The sequence below is a fragment of the Pipistrellus kuhlii genome, unplaced genomic scaffold (genome assembly GCF_014108245.1).
Source record: "Pipistrellus kuhlii isolate mPipKuh1 unplaced genomic scaffold, mPipKuh1.p scaffold_m20_p_1, whole genome shotgun sequence".
In the NCBI taxonomy this organism is placed as follows: domain Eukaryota; kingdom Metazoa; phylum Chordata; class Mammalia; order Chiroptera; family Vespertilionidae; genus Pipistrellus; species Pipistrellus kuhlii.
In genome coordinates, this window is record NW_023425404.1 from 63749730 (window position 1) to 63775095 (window position 25366).

The 25366-nt window shown below is 49.4% G+C and overlaps 2 protein-coding genes across 3 annotated transcripts; one reads left to right on the top strand and one right to left on the bottom strand.

Moving 5' to 3' along the window:
• Positions 1 to 386: 386 nt before the first annotated feature.
• On the bottom strand, positions 387 to 13639 carry NRL (neural retina leucine zipper). 2 transcript variants are annotated; one of them, XM_036449740.2, is made up of 4 exons: positions 12086 to 13639; positions 11307 to 11441; positions 2572 to 2978; positions 387 to 1748 (listed from the first exon to the last, which is right to left on the bottom strand). In XM_036449740.2, the coding sequence occupies exons 3-4, from the start codon at positions 2950 to 2952 to the stop codon at positions 1416 to 1418; spliced, it is 714 nt and encodes a 237-aa protein (XP_036305633.1). In that variant the 5' UTR covers positions 2953 to 2978; positions 11307 to 11441; positions 12086 to 13639; the 3' UTR covers positions 387 to 1415. The 2 variants fall into 2 exon arrangements, with proteins under 2 accessions (XP_036305633.1, XP_045440785.1); XM_045584829.1 differs by having other exon boundaries at positions 12070 to 13639.
• PCK2 (phosphoenolpyruvate carboxykinase 2, mitochondrial) lies at positions 11875 to 20873 on the top strand. Its single transcript, XM_036449623.2, has 10 exons — positions 11875 to 12036; positions 14222 to 14467; positions 15175 to 15359; positions 15446 to 15649; positions 16159 to 16346; positions 16658 to 16820; positions 17083 to 17301; positions 19608 to 19745; positions 20015 to 20110; positions 20336 to 20873. The coding sequence occupies exons 1-10, from the start codon at positions 12008 to 12010 to the stop codon at positions 20788 to 20790; spliced, it is 1923 nt and encodes a 640-aa protein (XP_036305516.1). The 5' UTR covers positions 11875 to 12007; the 3' UTR covers positions 20791 to 20873.
• The last annotated feature ends 4493 nt before the right edge of the window (positions 20874 to 25366 follow it).

The window sequence follows — 25366 nt, forward strand, 5'->3', positions numbered from 1 at the left end:
GCCTCTGACATGCCCATATCCCCTAACTACTCTCACCATAGGCTGCTGAAGCAGAGGGCTGGATTACCATAGCAACTGTGAGACCTCAGGATAGTCACTGATGCTCCTGAGCGTCTGTGCAGTAGTGGTGGGAGGGGGAGGCTCCATCTGGCCCAGTCCCCACGCCTCCACCCCATTTTTATTGGGCCTCCAGAACTGAAAAGCACCACTCAGCCCAGGTAGGGCTTCCCAGTCTCTCTCTGTCTCTCTTTGTCTCTCTCTCTCCCTTCTCTTCTCTCTCTCTCTCTCTCTCTCACACACACACACACACACACACACACACACAGGGATAAAGGATAAAGAATGAACACTTCTAAATTACAAGAACACTAACCAATAGCATAAAGTTCTGTCTGGACTTCAAGTTTAATTCACAAAAGCTGCACTCTCAGCTCCTTGCCATGCTGGGGCAAGTCTCACCTCAGCCCTCAGAAAGGCAGGAGGGAGCAGGGTCATCTTATGCAGATCTGGAGGTCAAGCGGCCTGCAGGGAGCAGCAGAGGACCGGTGCGTGGGCTCATCCACTGTGTAGGCTGCAGCCAGGAAGCTGGCGCAGGTCAGGAAGTCCCTTCGGTGAGGTTGTCTTGGGGAGACCCCTGGACTCGCACACTAAGGATGCCGGGACTGGAAAAGTGAGAGCAGTCACCCAACCCGAATGAGGCTTAGATGAGGTAGCTAAGATCCAGGGAGCAAATGATTTGCTTAAGATTGCAGTGGTTCCCTTGGCAGAGCTGGAGCACCCAGGTCTCCGGACTCCCGCCCAGGGCTCTCTCCCGGCCCACAATCACCACCCCCGAAGCTCCTCAAGCCTTTGCAGCTCTGGGCCCTGGAAGCCACTGGGTTGGGTAGGAGGAAAGCCTCTTGGATGAAATTCCTAGTCTGTCTTGCTATTGGAAATTAAAACCTTGAAAATGCAGTAATCCTAACTGGGGAGGTTATGAGCCCCAGAATGAAAATACAGCCTTGTTGCTAATTACTGCCTAATGCCCTATAAATTGAAAACCTTTCATTAAAATACACACCACTCCCTCACCTCCCATGCACTGTCACTCAGCCATCATCCACGCCCTTGCCGCCCGCCCCCCCCCTCCCCCCCGCCCTGCCCAGCTCACACACAGTGCCTGGTACTGGTTCCCGCTGATCTCAGATCCTGGTCGTGTGGATTTTTGGGCAAAAGGTAGAGGGTTTCTGTGCATGGCCCGTTTGAAGGGACAGCACATGCCTTAAGGGTCCGGGAAATTTGAGGATATGGCTGTGGTCATACAGAGGAGTGTCTGGCACCAGAAGGCGCTGGATAACACCTAGTGAATGGGACAGCTGCCTTCTGGGTGGTGAGCCCACCCCAACCTATTCCACCACTCCGTGGCCCCAAGAGGCTCAGAGGAGGAAGTGAGCGTGGTCCCCGGGCCCGGGGCCCCCGGAGGACAGCCGGTCACAGCGAGCCTTGTAGAGGTCGCGCTCCCTGGCCAGGCGGGCCACCTCGGTGCGCAGCGCCTCCAGCTGGGCGGCCAGGCGGGCGCGCTCCGCCTCCAGCCCCCGCCGCTGCTGCAGCCTCTTGGAGCGGCAGGCCTGCGCGTAGCCGCGGTTCTTCAGCGTGCGGCGCCTCTGCTTCAGCCGCAGCGCCTCGTCGCGCCCGCAGCCCCGCAGCTGCCGGTTTAACTCCCGCACGGACATCGACACCAGCGCCGCGTCAGAAAAGCGCTCGGCCAGCTGCAGAGGGAGTAGGGGGAGACCTGGTCTGGTCCGAACCGGACACTCGGTTCCCAACGCCAGGCCGGCCCCGCCTGGCCCTGGACTTGACCTGAATGCTCGCCCTTCCTCTGATTCCATCTCCCCACCCAGACCCCGCCCCGGGTCCCAACACTTCCGGCTCCCAGAGGTCTTTGCCCAGGGACTCTAGCCCCGTTTTAGACCCGCCCGGCTGGCCCCGCCCGCCTCCCACTGACAAGCAGGCCCATCATGCACCTGAGCCTAGGGCCATCCCTGTTTAGTCTGTAGCATCAGGCTCCAAGCCCACGTGTCTCCAGTGTGCCCATGCCCAGATAGACCCCACCTTTCCAACGCACCTGGCTCTCCTCTCCCGGAGGCTGCAACCCTGTGACCCTCAGCGGATTTGGATTAGGTCTTAATGCCCTCAACACCCCCATCTGTGTCTATAATTAATAGGATGAGTCCCGATCCTTTCTGAGAAGGTTGGGGGCTGGGGTAGCACCAAGACTTGAAAAGGACAAATTCATTCTCGTTCCCAGTTTTCCACGCATGGTTTTTACCTGCCGTAATCGCCTGCTCCTCCACGACCTTTAATTCTCAACTCTGCCTTTTCTGCCCTCTTCTAACCTTACCTTCTCCCTTTTCCTCCTGGATCGGCCTATTCATTTCTCTCCATTTGGAAAAAAGGGAGGGGGCAGAGCGTTGTTTTCTCTGATTTCTTTCAAGGGCCCTTCTTCCCTTCTTTTGCCCTCTGTCTCTTTCCCCGTCCAGGAGCTCCTTCGTTTTCTCTGCTTCCCCTCAAAACAGCGTACTGATCACTCACCTGGGCGGGCTGGGCTCCTGTCTCCTCTGAGCTCCCTGGGTAATAGCCATGGGGTCCCTCAACAGGGACTGGGTTCTGACCCTGCAGCAGCTCCACGGCCTCCTCAGGACTCAGCCCCAGTAACTCCCCAGCCCCCAGCTGCTGCTGCAAAGTGGCCAGCCAGTACAGCTCTTCCAGGCCTGGCCGGGGGCCCTCGGTGGCCCCCAGCACGCCTGCCTCACTGAAAGTGGGCGAAGGAGGCACTGAGCTGTAAGGTGTAGAGCCCAGTGAGGCTGTGAGGGTGCCAGATCGCCCCTCCGAAGGTTCCCGTTTTACTTCAAACTTCATCAAGTCAAAGTCATTGACATATTCCATGGCCAGGGGGCTGGGAGGCAGTGCCATTCTGGGGCTGGATTGGGGGGGCACACCTGCAAAACAGAGGAGACATCTGGAGCACTTGGAGGCTGCCTGCCAGTCTCCTTCACCAAAACCTGCTCCCCCAAAGCCCGAGGGCTCTGGAGCCTGAATTCTGGAAAGCCGGGTGATGGTGCAGCCCTGTTCCCTGCATAGTCACCTCTGGGCGGAGGGCCAATTTTTCAGGTGGCAGAAGTCCCTGATCGGGGACAGTAGCTTACGTGAGGAAGAGGACAGCACAGTCTCTGGCCCCACTGGTGCCTCTGAGATTTATGAAAAACAAGGAGAATATGGCAGTGCTCCAACTCTACTGCTGGAACATGCTGAGATGCTCTGTCATCTCAAGAGGCACCATTCCATTTCCAAGCAATTAAAAATTTTGCTTAATTAACTGTGAGAGTAGGTATATATTTTAAGACAAAGGGAAACATGAACGCTGTGAATTTTAATGCATGAGTAAGGATAAAATGCTATTATTATACCTCTCTATCTCTCAGAGCACCTAAGACAATGCCTTGCATATAGAAGACCCTTACTGCACATTTGTTCTATGAGTTAACCAACCCCTTTTATAGAGGTGAGAGACTTTCCAGGGGGGAAAAAATGATTCTAGAATCCGTTTTAGAAAGATCGGGACTCGGTGGCGACCATCTTTCCCCAAGGCCAATCTCTCCCAGGGGAACCAAGCAAGATTGGTTCTTCTTCTTCCATTTAGAACCCCCTATGTTGTGTGAACTTGAGCAGTTCATCTTCCCCATTCTGACCCCAGTTTCCCCCTAGCTCAGGTCCCAATTTCAGCAGCCACAGCCATAGCTCCAGAAGGGGCAAAGCAGGGAGTGCTCATCCACAAGGCTTAGAATTTGGCTTAATTTTGATGCCCCCAACCTAGGAATTCCTCTTTCCAGCCACATCTCAGACCCTAGGCTCTGGCCAAAGAGGTGGGAGGAAGGACAGGCCTCTCTTCCTGTCCCAGGGAAGGGCTGTCGCCCTGTCTATTGAGCTCCTCACCCTTAAGAGAACAGAGAAGACAGAAACAAGCACACAGATTGAAGGAACTGGTTCTTGGCAGGGAGAAGGTGGTGAGACACTGAGAGAAGCATCCAGAGAGAATTAGATGAAAGAATAAGTGAGACTTGTTTATGTTTCTGATGTGACAGCAGTGAGAGATAGAGAGCCAGTTGGGGTAGGAATGAGGTACGGGACAGAAATGTGAGGATTCCTGAAAATAGACAACAGAGAGCAGACAGCAGGTATCAGAGGAGGGGACTCTAGGCTCTAGGTTAGAAGCCCAGCACCCAGGAAGGCCCAGGGCATACTCACTTAAGGGATGGCAGAGGTGATATGGTCAGTGTCAGAGCCAGGCAAGCACAGCTTCCCCAGAGGCTGGAGGCACCATTGAGCAAGGCCTAGGTGCCTTGCTCAGAACAAGGGGCTGTGGGCACAGAGCCCACAGGGCACTCTTAAAGGGATAGCTCTCTGAGGTCATTTGTGGTCCTTAGGCCTGTAGCCAATGAGGTAAGGGGATCATTTGACTATCTTATTGGCCTTGGGGGGGAGAGGGAGAGACAAGAGGAGAGAACAAGTTTGCCTGTTTTCAAGGAAGGAAAGAAGGCATCTTCCCCAACAAAGCTCCTCACTGATAGTCTGACTTACATGTTCTCAGCTTCCTGGTACAGACCACCACCCTCATGTGAACACAACCCTCAGCCCTCAGTGACAGAAAGTATGGATTAGAAAAGACAGCTCCCAGTGCTCTCGCCCTCCAAAGCTCTGCAGCCCCTTGTCATTGTTTTTTGGGAGTTCAAGTTCTCTGGAACCCACTCTCACCTGGGCTGTTGGGTGTCTCCTATTTTCAGGAATCCTCATGTTTCTGCGCCCTGCCTCACTCCCACTATATCTAGCCTCATGACCCTCGTAGGTATCAAATCGGAAAGAGAAGCCATCTTCTTCATGAGGAATCTCCAGGACTTGACCATCCAATCCTCAGTCGTTCTCACTCTTGCTGACCCAGCCCCAAGACAGGCAGTCCAGCTTCAGAGAATGAACAGGAGAAGGAAAAATTGGAAATTCTGCCCCTTCCTTCCAGGCCAGTGTGGAACACTGAAATCTAATCACCACCAATCCATCTGTGACTTTTGTGACTGCCCTCATATGCCCTTTGCTTCTCCTCATCTTTTCTCTGTGTGTATTCTGTTCCTCTCTTTTCCTCTCTCACTCATTCTGGTTCCCAGATGGTTGGTGGGTGACCTACATTTTCAGCCTAATCCCCTAACACCTCTTAGACCTATCATCCCTGAGGAGAAGTTGGAACAGGGATACTAGGAATTAGCTAAGGAGATGTTTAAAGCTGTCTGAAGCTGTTTAAATAGGGTCTGTACTGGAATAGAACTCCATGAGTTAAAGGCTATTCCCTACCTTCTGAGGACACCTAAACCCTCCCGTAGGGTTAACAGATCCTATTTCCCATCCCAAAGAGAGACGTGGGTGTCAATCAGCCCCAATGATCATAACTTATAAAAATTAATCTAGTCCCAGCCTTAGGTGTTGGTTGAAAAGTTGGGAGATTCATATGATTTAAGACAGTGGTTCTCAAATGTGGTCCCCAGATCAGCAGCATCACCTGGGAACTTGTTAAAATGCAAATTATCTGGCCTTACTTCAAATCTACTGAATCAGAAACTCTGGGGATGGAGCCAAAAATATCTATGTTTTAATAAGCCCTCTGGGCAATTTTGATGAACACTAAAGTTTGAGAACTACTGGTCTACAGAATGCCTACAGAAAACTCAGCTTCCCTTTGTGTGTTTGTGTGTGTGGTCTTTCCTGACATGTTCTCCACACACATATAAGAAGACCTACAAAAGATAGATATAGAGGCAGTAAAGCAACAAGCAGACTGTCAAATTACAGCAGGGAGGGGAGGGAGATCTGAGGGAGATAAGAGATCAACCAAAGGACTTGTATGCATGCATATAAGTACAACCAATGGACACAAAACTCTGGGGAGGGAGGGCATCTATGGGGGGGAGGGACAATGGTAAGATGTGTATACAGATAATATTTTAATTTTTAAAAAATGGTAAAATAAAATTTTAAAATCTGAAGAAGAAAAAAAAGAAGACCTAGATCAGATGACATCTGTCTCCCACACCTAGCCTCTATTTTGTGGAGCAGAAACCATTACCATTATTCAAGGAGAAAGGCTTCTCAGTGTGATTGCCTGAATCTAGTGCTGTTTGTTGAAGAGCCAAAAAGCTCAAGGCCTGGAAGCAAAGCCACAAAATGAGAATGGGGACCATATAGACAGGGAATCCCTCACGCATGCCCATAGTATGTGGCTCTAAAACAGATAGTCAAGAGAGAGACCCCAGAATCTTCCTGGTTAAAGAAGGAAATTGAAATGTTGAATGAGCCCCCTTTTTTTTATGCCTGGTCTGGCCTGGCCAGACACTTGGCCCCTCTCCCCTCAGCAGCTGTCAGGTCTTCACTGATCCTCTTGTTTACTGGAGGGCTCAAAGGAGAGGTGGGAGGGCTGAGCTGCTAACAGGCTAAAGGAGTCAGACTAAACAAGCTCAGGCAGGTTGAGCTGCTAGGGATTCAGACCAGGCGACACTGAGCAGGAAAGGGAGTCTGAGGGCTGAGCCAGAGGAAAGGACCAAGGACATGGAAAGGAGAGACTGTGGCCTAGGAGGTAGTTCATAGGTCCTCTGTCAGGAGGGGAGGGGGCAGGGGGTGAATCCTGACACTGATTGGCTCAAGAACATCTGGGGAGGAAAAATGGGGAGGAAAAAGATGAAGTCAGGTAGACTCTAGGAATGACAGAACAGAGAAAGAGAGGCAGGAAGACTTAGCTAAGGAGGCAGTGGGTATAGACCTAGGACAGAACACAGAAAAAGTCAAGGGCTCCCAGGGATCTATACTCAAGGAGACAGAGGAACAATGGCACATGGAAAGTTGGGCAAAGGGCCATGGAAAGCTTCTGGGAGGAGGTCAAGAAGGGAGTAAGAGTAACAAGACAGATGATAAGAGCAAATAACTAGAAGAGCAAAAGTGATAGAAGAAAGAAACAAAAGAGCCCAAGTTGGTTTGGCTTAATGGATAGAGCGTTGGCCCGCAGACTAAGAGGTCCTAGATTCAATTCCGGTCAAGGGCACATGCCCTGGTTGTGGGCTCAATCCCCAGTGAGGGGCATGCAGGAGGCAGATATCAACGATTCTCTCATCACTGATGTTCTCTCCCTATCCCTTCCTCTCTGAAATCAATTTAAAAAATTGATTATTTAAATATTTATTTTTATTTAAAATAAAATAAATAAATGGGAAAATGTAGATTAAAGAAAAAAGAAACAAACAAAGGAAAAGAAAGTTGAGAACCAAGAACTAAAACAAATACAGAGAAGCCGACAGAGAGATGGTCAGGTCACAAAGAAAGAGTAGTTGCCAAAGGATGAAAAAGTAGAAAGATGTGGACTGAGGGATGCTGTGCCATGTGGAAAAAGGGCCAAGCAGGCAAAGAGCCTAGAGAAGTGGAGTAGGAAAGAAATAGAAAGGAGAGGTGAAGAGACAGAGTCAGTAATCCAGGATGCTGTTACTATATCCATTTTTGGAGCCCTGTAAGATTTGTTCTCATTCCTAGTTCTGACTTTTGGTATCCAGATCTTCAGTAATAGATACAAATTCTTAAACCTTTTCTGGTGTACCTCTTACATTCACTTGACAAATATTCACTTGACACCTACTCCACCCCAGGCACTGTGCTGTGCATTAGGTATACCTCAGCAAATCAGACTGGCACCAACCCTGCCTCTGGGGAGCTTACAGATGAAACAGAAACACTGCATTGGTGACCCCTGCCCTGGGCACTGTGCTTTGGAAGGCTCCACTCTGGTGCTCTTCCAGCTATGTGCCAAGGAGTGAGGAAGCCAGGCCTCTTCTGTGCACACACCCAGTCCCCTTCTGGACCACACTCCAGAACTCCAGAATTCTAGGGCCCACATGGACCTCTTCCCTGGGTTGCCCATCCAAGAGTAGACCAAACTACCCGTTCACACATTCCTAGACCTAACAAGTGGCCAAGAGGTGGCTGTTTGCAGAAGGCTATGGGCAGTATTAGGATTTATAGACAGAGGGGTCCACATACATGCACATGAGGCCCCTGCAGTACAAGACTGTGTCAGGGGTGGGAAAAGAGGTGGACCTGAGGACCAGTAGCTGGCTCTCCCCACACCACCACATTCTACTGGGGAATCCTGGGAATTCCAAATAAAATCAAATGTGAATCCATGTTAAGGATGGGCCTACCTAAAAACAAACCATTGTAACTGAGACGAGTGCTATGAAGGAGAAGGGCAGGGTAGGAAAAAAGTGAATATATTCAGTAAACTGAAAAAGACCAAGGGGGCCAGAGGTCTTCCAAAAGACCTAGGAAAGGGAGGAAGAATGGTGGCAGATGAGGGTGGAGAAGTCCACAGGTGCCAGATCACGCAGAGCCTTGTAGACCAAGTTTAGAATGTGGGCTTTATTCTAAGAGCAGTGAGAAGCTGGGAGCGTTTGAGATCTTACTCCCCAGCATATGTTGTCAGTATGACTCAAATAAACTCTTATAAAAATCATCTAAAAGTAAACAAATAAATATGAGCAGTGAGAAGCTATTGAAGGGCTTTCAGTGGAGACCTGATGGAATCAAATTATTTTTAAAAGATCACTTTGGATCTAGTGTGGAAGAGAGCAAAAATGGAATCAGAGTCAAATAAGGAAGTTAATGGAGCATCCAAGTTGAGTTTGGGGAAAATCTTAAGCTGGACACAAACTGAGATGAAAACTTATGTACAGGGGGCTTATTAGGGAAGACTTTCAAAGGGAGTGAGAGAAGCAGGACTGGGCAGGGGAAAAGTTGAAATGCATTACAGTTGCAACAGAATAGACTTCAGCTGATTCTATAGAATCTCTGGAGCTGGGATGAACTTTCATAGTTGTTTCAATTTGAGGCCAAGGGACCAGGCCTTTGAACCTGTCATTGGTGACATGTTATCCCAGGAAAGGAGCATTGCATTTGATAAGACAGTTTCCTTCAGTCACAGGTAGTTCTCAGGGAAACATTCAGCTGTGAACCATCAGGAGCCAACACTCAGTGGCTGGGACAATGAGCATCATGATTCTGAAGGGGAATCTAGGCAGGAGCTCATCACAGCATCCACTATAGCTGTGAGCCATCCGATATCTCCTCTCCCTCTCCTCCTCCCCCTGCCCCTCCCCCTCCTGTCCACAATGCTCTGGGAAGAAGAAAATGCAGACCAGAGTAAGGTTGATCACACGCTGCCCCCTGGTGGTACGCCATGGACAGGACACTGGTCAGCTGGTGGGCCAGGCTGCCAGGAGGGCCAGGAAACAAAGTGTGTGGCAGATACAGGGAATCAGCAGTACAAGGAAATCCTCTCAGGAGCCCCTTGAGCAGTCTGCCTAAAATTAAGGGAGGAAGAAAAAAGGAGGGGAAGGATTCAGAAACATGGGTGGGACTTGTTCATTCTTTCATTCAACCAACATTTAATAAGTGCCTATCATAGGCCAGATTCTGTAGGGAGCTATGATAAAAACAAGACCAATTTTTAAATTATTATTATTTTTAATATCCTTTTTATTGTTGATGTATTACAGGTCTCTCCCCTTCTCCCCGCACCCTGGCCCCTTTACCTTTATTTACCTCCTTCCTCACAGCCCTTTACCTCCTACCCCCTGCCATGTCTTCACTACCTTATTGCCCATGTCCATGGGCCATGCCTATAAGTAAGTTCCTTGGTTTATCTCTTCTCATTCCCCCAACCTCAAATTGAGGTATGTCAGTCTGTTCCATGCCTCCATGCTTCAGGTCTTATTTTGTTGGTCAATTCATTCCATTCATTAGATTCCAGAAATAAGTGAGATCATGTTATATTTGTCTTTCTCAGATTGGCTTATTTCACTTAGCATAATACTTGCCAGATCTATCCATGCTGTCCCAAGGGTAAGAGATCCATCCTTTTTTCAGCTGCACAGTATTCCATTGTGTAAATGTCCCACAGATTTTTTTAATCCATTCATCTACTGATGAACATTTGGAGGGGAGCTTGATGGAGGGGAAGGGTTGCATTTGGAGGAGTATGAGGCCAAGAAGTGGCATGAAAGCCATCACCTGAAACCAGATGAGAGATGAGCCCTGCACTAAAACAGTGGCTATGGGGATAGACACAGACTTAAGAGATAATTGTGAAGTATAAACCCAGAAGTCCTGGTGTCTGATTGGCTATAGAGGATTAAAAAGGAGTTGTCTGAACAGACTCAGATTCTTCTGGGGCAACTGGCTAGATGGTAGAGCCATTTGCTGAGATATGGAACCATGAGAGCACGAGAGGATTATGGAAGAAATGAGGACCTTTGGTAGGTTGACCAGCCCACCAGTGTGCACACTTTTATGCCCAAAGGTGCAAACAGGCAGCTTTCTGCAGTGGGATGGGTGTGGACAGAGTTTAGATGTTGGAACTGGAGGGAAGAGCCCCAAATACATATACATGAGGTTGAGTGCATGATGGAGCAGGAAGAGAGGAAGACCAGCAGCAAACCCAAGGCTACAGACCAGCTCTCCTTGTTTCACCATGCTCCAGCATAGAACTCTGAGAAATTGAGAATCTAAATGGTTTCTGTTGCAAATGACAGAAATGCACTTAAAATTAGCTTGAACAGCCGTGGCCAGTGTGACTCGGTTGGAGCATCACCCTGGTACACCAAAAGGTGGTATAGATTCAATTCCTGGTCAAGGAACACACCCAGGTTGCAGGTTCTACTCCCTCTCCGTTCCTCTCTCTTAAGAAAATTAGCTTGAGCAAGAGAAATAAATTGATTTCTAAATTTGAATTCTAAGTCACAAATTCGATTCTCTCCGTTCCTCTGCTCTGCGTCCTCTAGGCTGGCTTCCATCTCGGCAGGTTCCTGCTTTGCAGTGCTAAGCTGACACCCAGAAGCTCCAGGCTTATAGTCTACTAGCTCAGCAACCTCAGCAGGACAGGAGCTTATTTTGAAAGTTTACAGAAAAAGCCAAAGAGAGTGGCCTCATCCCCATCCTCGAACATTTCCAATTGCTGAAGTCAGAGTGAGGAACACACAAATGGGCCAAGCTGAGAACCTACGCCCAGGAGACCCACATGACCACACAGACTGAAGAGGAGCATCAAGATGCCATTATCAGAAAGGGGGAGTGGATGCTGAGAGATGCCTCTCACGGACATGTTAAGTTTGAGGTGCTGTGGCATTTGGGGTGATACCCAGTGGTCTCAAATTGAAGAAAAATGTAGATATAACTTGAGAAATTACCTGAGGACTTTTATGATGGTGCTTGGGTGGGGCAGATGCTTTCTCCAGGGGAATGTGGAAAGAATGACCATGGCAGAGGCCCCAAAAAGACTGGCGTGAAGACTGCTTCATGGTAAGGCAGAAGGGAGGCCTCATCTGGAGGAGAAGAAACAAGGATTTGGGAGTTGGGGACTGAAGAGACCTTAGAATTGAGACCTTGCAAATCACAAGAGCCTGGGAGTGCCCAGTCCCTGGGAAGAATGTAATGCCCAACACCCTCTAACAGACTTCCAGGCCCCGTGGACTCCAGCCCCTGGCTTGTTTGCCACCCAGCGTCTCCAGTCACTATCTACCGGGAGCAAGAGTCCTCAAAGTTACATCATGTGCTGTGGGCCGGGAGGGGCGGAGCCTCGAGGAGAGCAGCCGGTCCCCCAATGGGAGAGACGGGTTTGAGGGCTAGGATGCGGGGGGTGGGGTGCAGCTGGGCGGGCCTGGGACTGGGTGCCCCGGACGGACCGAGCGCCGGCCGGCTGGCGTGGCCGGGAGAGGGTCGCGTTTGCCCGGCGAGGTCCCGCCCCTGCATCCGCCCGCCCGCCCGCTTTTTAAGCGCCTCCCGCCCAGTCTCAGCTCCCTGCCGCCCCACCGCGCGCTCTCTTTCCGCCTTCCATCTCTCCCAGGCTCCGCTACGTTCCGTGCCACCCCACGACCCCCGCCCAGGTGCCATGGCCGCTGTGTACCGCACGGGCCTGCGGTGAGTGACCCCCAGCCCGGGGCCGACCCGCACCTTCCAAGGAGCTCACCCGCGTGGAGCTGCCAGCTGCGCCCTCCTGCTGGTCAGCCTCCACCTGGCTTCCCATCCAAGGGGGCAGCGGGCAGGGGGCGAGTGTTTCTCGAACCCAAGCTGCTCTGGCCGGACGTCTTGCCAGGGATCAGGGGCTGCCTCAGCAGCTCCGATCTCTCCGCTTCCGTCCCCTCCTACCCGCCCTGCTCTGCTGGTCTCTGCCCCGCGGTCTCTGAATGACGCTCAGAACTTCCTTTCACCTCCTCGCTCGCCCCCGCGAAGCCCCTTTCTGAGTCTGTCCCGTTTCCTCTGCAGATGTAACTCTTGTGCTCACGTTGCCACGAGGAACAGAAAGGCCCTGGGGTCAAGGGTGCATGAGTCCAGGGATCTGGCGCTCAGCTCCCTAATGTAAACATCCATTGCCCTGCCACCACCACTGGGACCTGGCCGGAAGCCGAGGGACCTGGGGCGAGGGGAAGAAGGGAGGAGGAAGGATCCAAGTTGCCTTCAATTCGTATATGGCTGGCTTTATCCCAGTTCAGGACAGGAGCCCTTAGGCCCTTGCTTGTCTCCCTTCCCCTTTTCACAGCTTCCCGTCTTGTCCCTTCTCCCCAGGTTTTGTTCCAGAATTTGAACTGACCCCATCTCTCTCCCACAGCTGGTTCAGTTGGCCAGCCCACACATAGGTGGTCTCTGGAGCAGAGAGAGGAGGAGTTCTTAGAGGACTGGAAGGAGTGGGGGAGCCTCACCAGACTTTCTTGCAGAGGCTCTCTCCAGGCTGTGTACCTTTAAGATTCGTGCTCAGGGAACACTTCCCCCTGAGGCAGGAACAGACCCAGGTCCCAGGCACCCTCCTCCTTTGCCCCTGGGACTACACTGGGTTTCCATCTCACTCTGCCCAGTGGAAGCCACCCCAGTTCCCACTCCAGACAGGCTCCAACTCCCACATCTATGGTTTGAGGCTTCTCCCTCCCACAGGCTTACGCCCTCTGAATTTGAGCTTCCTGCAGTCTGCTGTTGCACCCTACCACCAACACCCAAAGCTCTCTAGGCATATGTCCTCTAGGAAAGAGAACGGGGAGGGGGGGGGGGTGGGGGTGATAGGATCATGTGCTCCTAGGTGTGTGGGGCATAGAAGGGCAACTTCCCTTTCCTGGCCTTTGGTCCAATCAGAGCGGACCTTGCTTCTCCCTCTCCCAGGAATATGAATGGAGAGACAACAGGGACCCTACACTCCTGGGAAACAGGGCATGCTTAGCTAGTGACATTTCCCAATAGTCAGCCTTTCGCATGGTTCAAAAGTAACTACCCAGTGGCAATATTTTTGCAATCCTTTTGGATCAGGTGGGCGGCAGCAGATCTGATGGCTGAAACCCAACATCTGATCACCTACTCACTGTGCAAGAGTTTTAATCTAGAAACCTGGGACTGTACCATCTCAAAGAACAGGTTGTTTGCATGAGGTTTTTACAGTCTTACAGCATGCACACCAGAAGAAATAAATAAAAATAACCGGTTTGGCTCAGTGAATAGTGTCAGCCTTTCTACTGAAGGGTCCCAGGTTCAATTCCAATCAAGGGCATGTATCTTGGTTGTGGGCACACATCCCCAGTAGGGGGTGTGCAGGAGGCAGCTGATCAATGTTTCTCTCTCATCGATGTTTCTAACTCTCTAACCCTCCCCCTTCCTCTCTGTAAAAAAAACAATAAAATATATTTTTAAAATAAAAATAGCTGCCTTTTTAACTTTTAAAAAAGTAGACTTGAGAATGGAAAGCACAGGGATGAGAACTTCCAATACCAAACATGAAGCTGTCACCTAGGCACAGTTTCCATACTTGGGCCTTGGGCACCTGTTCATTTCTAAACATTGACCAGATCTAGTATAGACTAGGCCCGCAAAAACATTAGCATGCCTATACATGTACTTCTACATAGCACAGCCTTTATGATCATTTGGCAATACCTACCCATTGTGACCAGGAGACACCCTGACTAAGCTTCATAAAGGCCACAAGATACACGTCGCCTGAACCTATTCCTCACACCTACTCCAACCTGCTCTTCATGAGACCTGCACCCAGATGCTTTAGCATGCTCCGTAGCAGCCCCAGCTTCCTGTCCTGGCTCATTACCTGTTTTTTTTTCTCTCACAGGCTTAGCTGGCATAGGCTGAGCCCCTATGGCTGGTCATCCCAGCGCAGCATCCAGTCGCTGCGAGTACTCAATGGCGATCTGGGCCAGCTGCCTTCTGGGGTTCGAGACTTTGTGGAGCGTAGTGCACGTCTGTGCCAACCAGAGGGCATCCACATCTGTGATGGGACTGAGGCAGAGAACTCTGCCACACTGACCCTGCTGGAGCAGCAGGGACTCATCCGAAAGCTCCCCAAGTACAATAACTGGTAAGTCCTGGGCCCAGCAACCCACAAGATGGGGGCAGCTGCTTGGACTGAGGCCACTCACTTTGTCTTTACCAAGACAAGAGCCACATGCGGCTCTTTGGCCCCTTGAGTGTGGCTCTTTCACAAAATACCATAGCCTGGGCGAGTATAGTTTGAAGAAGTGGCATTAGAAGAAGTTTAAGTTTAATTAGAAAAAAATAAGTTTAAGTTTAAAATATCTGGCTCCCAAAAGAAATTTCAATCGTACTGTTGATTATTTTGCTCTGTTGACTAATGAGTTGACTACTGAACTAAACCATCTCACTGGAATGAGCAAGGACAGTAGGAGCTTTAGAGGAAACAAAGTCAGGATTACTGGGAGTGGTCTGTATTTTTATGTTAAATAAGGAAGCAGATACAGATAAAAGCTTTTTCTTTTCTTTTTCTCACAAGTTCGGGGAGTTTTTGCCAGGAAAAGGGGCCTTTAAGAGGGCTAGGGGCCACGAGAACTACATAATTAAATATGGGTTTGGGCTAAGCCTGCAATAACATCAGCACCTGACTCCCCTTCATTTGTCCCCTTAAATGGGACACAACCTGGAGGAAGATTGAGGTGCAAATGGATGGGGAAAACAGAAGACTTGGAATCAAAGTTGGACTTGAAAGAGGGTCTGGGGATGAGGGAGACCTTCTGGCCACCGTCTTCCTGATAATCCTCTCTCCCCCAGCTGGCTGGCCCGCACAGACCCCAAGGATGTGGCACGAGTAGAGAGCAAGACAGTGATTGTAACTCCTTCTCAACGAGACACGGTGCCCATCCCGACTGGTGGGGCCCGTGGGCAGCTGGGCAACTGGATGTCCCCAGCTGAGTTCCAGCAAGCTGTGGATGAGAGGTTTCCAGGCTGCATGCAGGGTAATCAGGGCAGGGACACAGAGGGTAGGGCACTGGTGGTATTAATAGGTTGGAACCCTTCATCCAGGTGACATTTCCCCCCACAGGCCGAACCATGTATGTGCTTCCATTCAGCATGGGTCCTGTGGGTTCCCCACTGTCCCGCATTGGAGTGCAGCTCACCGACTCGGCCTACGTGGTGGCAAGCATGCGTATTATGACCCGGCTGGGGACGCCTGTGCTTCAGGCCCTCGGAGATGGTGACTTTGTCAAGTGTCTGCACTCTGTGGGCCGGCCCCTGGCTGGGCAAGGTGAGCTCCTGCCCTGTCCATGGGAAGACACCAAGGCCTATTTACACTCAGAGGGAACCCCAAATCCTTCCCATCCTAATTAATGAGACACCTAATTCCCTAGGTCAGTCCAGCAGGCCTGGGTTGGGAGTGAGGCTGTCTGTAGAACAGTTTGCACAAGATTGAGAAAGTCTCTAAGAATAGAGAGCTGATGGATATTATGAGGTGGGGGACTTCAGCCATCCATTGGCACCGCCATTGCTCTCAAGTGTCTATCCTGCCAACCCCTGATCCCTTTCCAGTGTTTCCCAAACTTTTGACAAACGTGTACCCCTTCTATAATTTTCGTAACACTGAGTACCCCTCATACTCATGAGAACATAGAATTAGGCGCAGCTAAGCACGATGCAGTGCATATCCCCACCAAACTCTTCCCGTACCCCTGGGGGTACGCATACCACACTTTGGGAAACACTGCGAACCCATTTCTGATGCTCCTGCTAGCAGCCCCATGACCCCATTGTCCCCAGGGGAGCCAGTGAGCAAATGGCCATGCAACCCAGAGAAAACCCTGATTGGCCACGTGCCTGACCGGCGGGAAATCGTCTCCTTCGGCAGCGGCTATGGTGGCAACTCCCTGCTGGGCAAGAAGTGCTTTGCCCTTCGCATCGCCTCTCGGCTGGCCAGGGATGAGGGCTGGCTAGCGGAACACATGCTGGTGAGGACCGGGCAGGTGTGGGGGGGCCAGGCAGTGGTGGTGCCTGACCAGTCTGCCTCAGCCTTGCCTCCCCACTGCCAAGTGCCAGACTGGTGGGCAGGGACTCTGCCCAAAGCCCAAAGCTTTGACTCCAAGCTGCTAAATGTTGGGGGGCTTCCCCTTGCTGCTACCCCTGGCCCAGTGGCAAGGCAATGCACCTGTTAAGTGAATAAACATCTGTCCTCCCTGTTCCTCTGTAGCTGCCTTCCTGTGCAGACCATCCCCTGACCTTTGGTGACCTCCCCCTTGTTCCCTTTCTCCCCAACACACAGATCCTGGGCATCACCAGCCCTGCGGGGAAGAAGCGCTATGTGGCAGCCGCCTTCCCCAGTGCCTGTGGCAAGACAAACCTGGCCATGATGCGGCCAGCATTGCCAGGCTGGAAAGTGGAGTGTGTGGGGGATGACATCGCCTGGATGAGGTTTGACAGTGATGGTGAGTGGTCCTTGGATCATACTCTTGATTCTGGCTCTTACCAGAGCATAGAGGTCTCCCCTCCACTACTCATGGTGAGCTTTGTCAGTAAGAAACTTCCTGAATAGTTGACCTTCCTCTGAAAATCCTGGCAGAGACACAAACCAGGATCCTTGTCAGATCTAGGGTCCAGCTTAAGGCAAAGAGGAACAAAGCAGGACCTTCCCTGGCCCACCCCTCAATTTCTCCTGGTTGGTCTTTCTCTTTTTTTTTCACTTAACAGGTCGACTCCGGGCCATCAACCCTGAGAATGGCTTCTTTGGTGTGGCCCCTGGCACCTCTGCCACCACCAATCCTAATGCCATGGCCACAATCCAAAGTAACACTATTTTCACCAACGTGGCTGAGACCAGCGATGGTGGCGTGTACTGGGAGGGCATTGACCAGCCTCTTCCACCTGGCGTCACCGTTACCTCCTGGCTGGGCAAGGCCTGGAAACCTGGTATGTGGGGCGGGGGAGTCAGGACACAGCTCCCAGGGCTCAGCACTTGGATGACATAACATCCTTCACAACCCAGAGGCATCTTCCAGGACCTCCAGGAGGCACAGGAAGTTATGAATGTTTGAAGTTTCTAACCCCAGGCAAGGTCTCAGTTCATATCCCAGCTCCATCAAGTTCTGGCTTTGTGACTTGGTTAAACTGCTTAACTTTCCGAGTGTCAGTTTCCCCATTAGTTGAATGGGGGTAGCATCTATCACAAAGTTGTTGGAGGATTAAATAGATACAAAGGGTTTAGTACAGTACCAAACACATAGTAAATCCACCATAAATATATTTTATTTTTTAAACGGTATGTTTTGAAAATTATTATAGAAGGAATAGGGTTCACAACATAATTCATAAATTTTGACCTATTAGTAAGGGAGGAAGCCTCCCCTCTACCTGTGACTTGTTTCTCAACATCCCCCCATATAATAACCACTGTCTAAAGGTAAGTAATGTTGCCCTAGCCAGTTTGGCTCAGTGGCTAGAGCATCAGCCTGCGGACCAAAAGATCCCGGTTTTTATTCCGGTCAAGGGCATGTACCTGATCAGGATTGTGCAGGAGGCAACCAATCAATGTGTTTCTCTCATATCAATGTTTTTCTGTCTTTCTCTCTCTCTTCCATTCTCCTTAAAAATCAATGGAAAAATTCCTCAGGTGAGGATTACCAAAATAAATTAAATAAATACAGGTCAGTATTGTAATCCCTACCCTTTCCCAATCCCTCCAACACATTCTTCCAAACTGAATCAGACTAGTTCTTTAGCCTCTCCTAGAAGTGAGTTTCTCAGTCCTGTCAATTCTCCCCATGCTTTGCAATACTTCCCCCTCCCCCAGCCCTGCACTCTGGCCTTCGGTTTTCTGTGGCCTCCAGCAGTCAGAGAGCCCAGAGACATAGGGATGAGCGCAAAGAAGAGCATGGTGGGGGAAGATGGTCACTGTGGTCACTGAAGCCTATACTCAAGTTTTCCACGCTGGCCTAGCAGTCACCCTCCTCATCTAATCACCCTTTATTTTCTTCAACATCATCATTAAGCCCTCCTCAGTCTTCCTACCCAACTAAGAAATCCAAGAAAATTTCATATTTCCCTACAGGCTAATTCCCCAACCCTTTCATCATTTCTGGATTCAGGGCTATAACTAGAGCATTTTGTTCCCAGTTTCAGTTCCCAGAATAACACCCTGTGCTAGGGACCTGAATTAGGGGCTGATGAAAGTGTAAGAGAGAGGGTAAAGGACAGCTCTTATTTGAGAGTGGAGGCAGGAGCTGGTGGGTGGAATAAGGGCAGGGATAACCAGCTGTTTAACTTCCTTGCCTCATAGGTCTGACCAGCAACCTCCAGCAGAGAAGGCACCATGTCCATTTGGGGTCCCCAGGATAGTGCCCTACATACTAGTATACATTCTCCCCTGATTTAGTCCCAACGCATCTCTAGGGCACCTGAAGGGGCCAACTGACCTGGGCTCCTCAGGTTATGCCTGTCCAGGTTATATCCTTGTCTGAGTTCTTCAACCTTTATCACTCCATCAGGGACTAGGCAGACCCAGGGAAGTCACCAAAATTCTATTAGCTTTAAAATCAATTCCTATTTGCATTTTTAAAAAATATATTTTATTGAGTTTTTACAGAGAGGAAGGGAGGAGATAGTTAGAAATATTGATGGGAGAGAAACATCAATAAGCTGCCTCCTGCACACCTCCTACTGGGAATGTGCCCGCAACCAAGGTACGTGCCCTTGACTAGAATTGAACCAGGGACCTTTCAGTCCACAGGCTGATGCTCTATCCATTGAGCCAAACCAGTTAGGTCCCTATTTATATTTTGATAGCTCAGGGGTGCTGATGAAAAGTCAATTGTCTGAAATACTCACCAGACAGATTCAGTTTTTGCTTTAGGTTTGGGTATTTAAATAATATCCATAAATAAATATTTTTTTTGTGGTGGGGGACAGGGGAATTATGCCAACATCTAACTCCATTCCTTTGAACAGTGGCCCATGCCACATGGGCATAGTTTGGCATAAACATTAGTGTCCTGCTGAACCCCAATTCCTCTCTCACTTTTCTCACACAGCTCAACTGTCAATACCATTATGGTTAAATAACCTGATCTTTTAGGGGAAATGTCCTAACTCCCTACTCCCTATCACATGAGGTTGTAGGGAGCTGATGAGGCAAAAAGAAATTGTGCAAGAGTGCCTGCATGTGTGTGCTGGGGGTGGATGTGCCCTTGAAGTGATAGTATTTGTATTTCCTCTGCCAGGTGACAAGGAGCCCTGTGCACATCCCAACTCTCGCTTTTGTGCCCCGGCTCGCCAGTGTCCCATCATGGACCCAGCTTGGGAGGCTCCTGAGGGTGTCCCCATTGATGCTATCATCTTTGGAGGCCGCAGACCCAAAGGTAAACATTGTGTGGAAGCCATGCCGTGTCGGTAAAGGATCTGAGTCTACATCAGGGCCCACCTCCCTCTTATACTTAAAGCTCAGATTGTCAACTATAGTTTGCATTCTCCCCTGGAGAATGCAAAATTGGGGGGAAGCATGAGGTTTGAAAATGGGACATTTCAAACCTTTCCTGAGGTTCTAGGAGATTAGGAGTCAGAATCACCAGAAAGGATGGAGTGAGTCCAATAATACGGTTGCCTATGACCCCGTTCACTGGTGTTCTAGGAGTGCCCCTGGTATATGAGGCCTTCAACTGGCGCCACGGAGTGTTTGTGGGCAGTGCTATGCGCTCTGAGTCCACTGCTGCGGCTGAACACAAAGGTGAGAACCTTCCATTGTCCCTCTCCCATGTGCCCACATTGCCTCCTCTCTCCCTGCCTGAGCCAGACCTTCCTCCTGCCAAGCCCTTTCCCCATCCCTTTTCACCCTGCCCTGAGGAGATTCCAGAACCATGAACATTGTACAACTTCCTCCACCTGGATGCCTGGTGCCCTTCTCTTTTCCAGTAAGCAGGAAGATTCCTTACCCATCCTTTCCCCTCCCCAGGGAAGGTGATCATGCATGACCCGTTTGCCATGCGGCCCTTTTTTGGCTACAACTTTGGGCGCTATCTGGAACACTGGCTGAGCATGGAGGGGCGCAAGGGAGCCCGGCTGCCCCGCATCTTCCATGTCAACTGGTTCCGGCGTGATGAGGCTGGACGCTTCTTGTGGCCAGGCTTCGGAGAGAATGCTCGAGTTCTTGACTGGATCTGCCGGCGGCTAGAGGGGGAGGACAGTGCCCGAGAGACACCCATCGGGCTGGTGCCAAAGGAAGGTGCCTTGAATCTCAGTGGCCTGGGAGCCATAGATACTGCCCAGCTGTTCTCGCTCCCTAAGGACTTCTGGGAACAGGAGGCTGGTGAAATTAGGAGCTACCTGACAGAGCAGGTCAACCAGGATCTGCCCAAGGAGGTACTGACTGAGCTGGAGGCCCTGGAGAAACGTGTGCGCAGAATGTGACCTGAGGCTCCAGTCTAGCCAGAGAGCACAGCATCCCCCTAGTCCCTCTGCCATCGAGGACTAGGAGAGCAACTGAGCTTGCACAAAACAACTTCTAGGCGGCTTGAGACCAGGCCAGAGGCCTTTCCCCACGTGCTTTCCAATAAGAGATGCTCATTTATTTTACATAACACTTGTGTTTTCATTCCCCACTTATCTTCACAGCTTCCCTCTAACACCAATTTCACAATCTTCTTCCAACTCCTCTAAGCAGCTGATGGCCATGGATAGCTCTATCTTCCTGCCATCTAAGTAGGAATTTCTGGGAATAAGCACTATCTACTCTGTGTCCTGAGGTCTTAAAAAGGTGGAGTCCTCTGCCAGCTGCTCAGTACAGCCTCCAGGCCTAAAATTCCTGAACTTCCACTAGCCTAGCAGAAGCCTCTATAACCCCATTCTCCAGTGAAGTGGTTCATTGTCAATTCTCAAAACTGTTCTTCCTCCTGCCTGTCCTGAAATTGGGACTCACAGAGTACTGAAGAAAGCTTATTCAATATTAGAACCACTAACACTTCTATAGCCTTTTCTGTGTGGCAGGCAGTGTCCTAAACACATACAAAACAACCCTTTGAAGCAGGTTACTGATGAAGAAACAAAGGCACAGAGAGGTTAAGTAATTACTCAAGGTCACACAGTAAGCAATAGAGCCAAAGGTAAATGATAACTGCAGAGCCATGTCTTCACAGCAGCATAGACTATAGAACTGTAAGGATCTTATAAGCTACCTATTTCATGCTTCTCAAACTTAAAAATGCATATGAATCACCTGGGGATCTTATTAAAATGCAGATTCTCTTTCAGCAAGTCTGGGATGGTCTGGAGATTCTGATTTTCTTACAAGCCTGAGTAATGCTGATGCTGCTGGTCCAGGGACCATAGTTTGAGTAGCAAGGCCTTGGCCTAAACTCTGAAATCAAATTGAGGGAAACTACAGACAGACAGAGAGAGAGAGAGAGAGAGAGAGAGAGAGAGAGAGAGAGAGAGAGAGGATCCTACATAAATCAGGGGCATCAGCTGAGGATAACTTCATCTGTGATCAGGCTGAGTCAGCGTATAAACTGAGGTGGGTACGATAGAAGTCTGTGTAAGAACAGAAAAGCCTCTAAAGGTCAGAGTGGATCACATGCTAAAATACAGTAAGCAATGGAGTCCATTGCATTTAAAAATATACAGACAAATCCTCAGCTTCATAAATAGCATGTGATGACTAAAACAATATGATCAGAAGCAGCATAACAGATGTTAGGCACATAGTAGACTCAAGCCAGTTACTTTATCTGTAGAATGTAGATAGGCCCACACCTTCCAGTATCGTTAAGATTACTAGTAAGAGTCAGTGGTGCCAGACACTCAAAACTACACCTGGCATGGAGTAATCTTTGAATATATGTTAGCTGTCCTGACCTTTCCTTACTCTTTTATTAGATCAGATTATTCTATGTTGATTAAATTAGGCTATGTAAACCTATTATATACTAGAGGCAGGTGCAGGAAATTCGTGCACGGGGGAGTGTGTTCCTCTGCCCAGCCCGAACCCTCTCCAATCTGGGACCCCTCAAGGGATGTCCGACTGCAGTTTAAGCTCGATCCTACCACGGGCAGTTGGACATCCTTCTCACAATCCAGGACTGCTGGCTCCCAACAGGTCTCCTGCCTGCCTTCCTGGTTGCCCCTAACCGCTTCTGCCTGCCAGCCTGATTACCTCCTAACCACTCCCCTGCCAATCTGATTGATGCCTAACTGCTCCCCTGCCAGCCCAATTGCCCCTAACTCCCCTCCCTTACCAGCATGGTCACCCCCAATTGCCCTCCCCTACAGGCCTAGTCCCCCCAACTGCCCTCTTCTGCCCACCCAGTCACCCCTCACTGCCCTCCCTTGCCAGCCTCATTGCCCCTAATTTGCTTTCCCCTGCTAGTTTGGTCCCTCCCCCAACCGCCCTCCCCTGCAGGCCTGGTCCTCCTCAACTGCCCTCCCCTGCAGGCCTGGTCACCCCTAACTGCCCTGTTTTACAGGCTGGGTCCCCCCAACTGCCCTTTCCTGAAGGCCTGATATCCCTCCCAATTGCCCTCCCCTGCTGGCCTGATCACCCTCAACTGTCCTCCCTTGCAGGCTTGGTCCCTCCCAATTGCCGTCCCCTGCTGGCCATCTTATGACGGTCATCTTGTGTCCACATGGGGACAGCCATCTTTGACCACATGGGGGCTGCCATCTTGTGTGTTGGAGTGACAGTCAATTTGCATATTACTCTTTTATTAGATAGGATTACTAACTCTGTAGTTTAAGGGTAAAATCAGCAATGTAAATAAAACTTAGAGGAGAAAGAAAATCAGTTTGGAAGTAAGTCTCTTCAGGAAAGAGGCAGGGAATTGGGGTTCCGGGAACCTTTCTGGTATCTAAATTCACAGTGATGTGACTATGTTAGCGTTAAAAATGACTATCAATTAGAATAAAATGGGTTGTATGCCTATAGCTCCAGGTGAAAGATAAAAGATAAATGACACATATTTATTAACCTTTTAATTTTAAAATAGATACATAAAAACAAAGGTATAATTTAATAAACTAAAGTGAATACTCTTGAAACTATCACCTAAAAAAGAAAGAGAACTTTGCCAGACACCAAAAGTAACCTCTCATTACCACCACCACACCCACCTCCTCACCATGTTCATAATCTCCATCACAGTCCCTCCTTCCCGGCATAAATGAATACTATGGTCCACCATAATCAATTCCTGGCTGTATTTGTTTGTTTTCTGTAGTTTTATTACCCAAATATGGATCCCTAAACATTATAGTTTAGCCTTGCTTGTTTTCCAAAAATTTCATAGACTTTTTAAGTCTCTTTTAAACTACAGGTTCCTCCTCTATTTCCTTCTTTTACCTCAATTTAACCATTGAAGAATCCAGGCCTAGATGTTCAATGTTTAGACTTATTAATTTATTAGGGATTTCATATCTAAGCTCAACAGTTGAAATACTTTTTACAAAGGAACACTCCCTTTCTCTTTTACCCATTACCCTAGGGTACAGTTTATATATGAACAGCAATTAACTGCTTCTTTTTCTTTATTTACCATCTTCATAATAATGATTTGTTTTCTTATCCTTCAAAAAGATGACCAATGAGCCCAGCCAGTGTGGTTCAGTGGTTGAGCATCAACCTATGAACCAGGAGGTCAGTTTAATTCCTGGTCAGGGCACATGCCTGGATTGTGGGATTCCTGTTAGGGGACATGCAGAAGGCAGCCAATCAATGATTCTCTCATCGTTGATGTTTCTATCTCTCCTTCTCCCTTCCTCTCAGAAATAAATTTTTTTTAAATAAGATGACCAATTAGTTATACACACACAAACCCCATTATGAACTCATGATTTAAATGTAATGTTTAGTTTTCTAAAAAAAACTTTTGTTGATTTTAGAAAAAGAGAGAGGAAGGGGGAGGAGATTGATTTGTTGTTCCACTTATTTATGCATTCATTGGTTGATTCTTATATGTGTCCTGACTGGGGATAAACATGCAACCTTGGCTTATCAGGAGGACACTCTAACCAACTGAGCTGAACTACCCGGCCAGGGCCCCTAAACATATATTATCCTTATTAATGCTCAAACTGTCCCATCTTTGACTATGAGGACTAGGCTCCTGAGTCCTTCTGGCATTACCCTTAGCTGGCTTCTTTGCTAAGTTATTCCATGCTCATCTTGTACAGTTCCTGCCCCAAACCTAGAATCAGCCATTTCTCCAAGCTGTGGTTTCTTTCTGTTGGTAATGGTATTTTAAGATATAAGTGGCAGAACAACAACAAAAAGATATAGGTGGCAGGAGTATTCATTGATAACTGAAATAATCATTGTTTCTAGACCTTCACAGTGAATAGGGATCGAAAAGTAAAACACCTCATACTGATAGTTCCTACTCAAACTCAGGGGTCAAGGGTTTTTAACATCTTCTGTATCACATGCGTACCTCCTGTCTGCCACACAAAAAATTCTGGTTCTCAAAAAAAAATTTTTTTGTTGTTGTTCTCAAGGACACAAGACATGAAAGTATTATAAAACCCATAATTATACAATCCTATATAATAAAGTGGGGATATGCAAATTGACTCACTCTGCCAAAAGATGGCGGCACCCACAGTGAAGGCTGAGTTCCCTTAATGAGCCTTAATGAGCACTCAGTAGGGACCTGAGGCTGTGCCCCACCTCACCCCCTGCCCGGTGGGGCTTGACAGGGGACCTCAGGCCACACCTCCCACCCTGGCACTAGGCTGGAGGACCTCAGGCCGAGACCCCTACCCTGGCACCGTGCCAAGGAACCTCAGGCTGCACCCCCGCCCCAGCACCAGGCTGGGGACCTCAGGCTGTGCTCCCCCACCCACCCCCGCCATGACACCAGGCCAGGGGACCTGAGGCTGAGCCCTTCACCCAGCGGAGCTTGACAAGAATGGGACCGGCCGATTCTGGATCTATCCCAATAGGGGGCAGACAGCCAGGTTTGGGTCTCGTGCAATTTTGAGGAGTATGTGGGTGAGT

Coding starts and splice junctions, on each gene's coding strand:
- NRL (XM_036449740.2), bottom strand. CDS start 2,952: ATGGCACTGCCTCCCAGCCCCCTGGCCATGGAATATGTCAATGACTTT. Junction 1,749..2,571: donor CAGGAGCCCAGCCCGCCCAG/GTGAGTGATCAG, acceptor CTCCCTCTGCAG/CTGGCCGAGCGCTTTTCTGA.
- PCK2 (XM_036449623.2), top strand. CDS start 12,008: ATGGCCGCTGTGTACCGCACGGGCCTGCG. Junction 14,468..15,174: donor CTCCCCAAGTACAATAACTG/GTAAGTCCTGGG, acceptor TCTCTCCCCCAG/CTGGCTGGCCCGCACAGACC. Junction 15,650..16,158: donor CCGGCCCCTGGCTGGGCAAG/GTGAGCTCCTGC, acceptor CATTGTCCCCAG/GGGAGCCAGTGAGCAAATGG.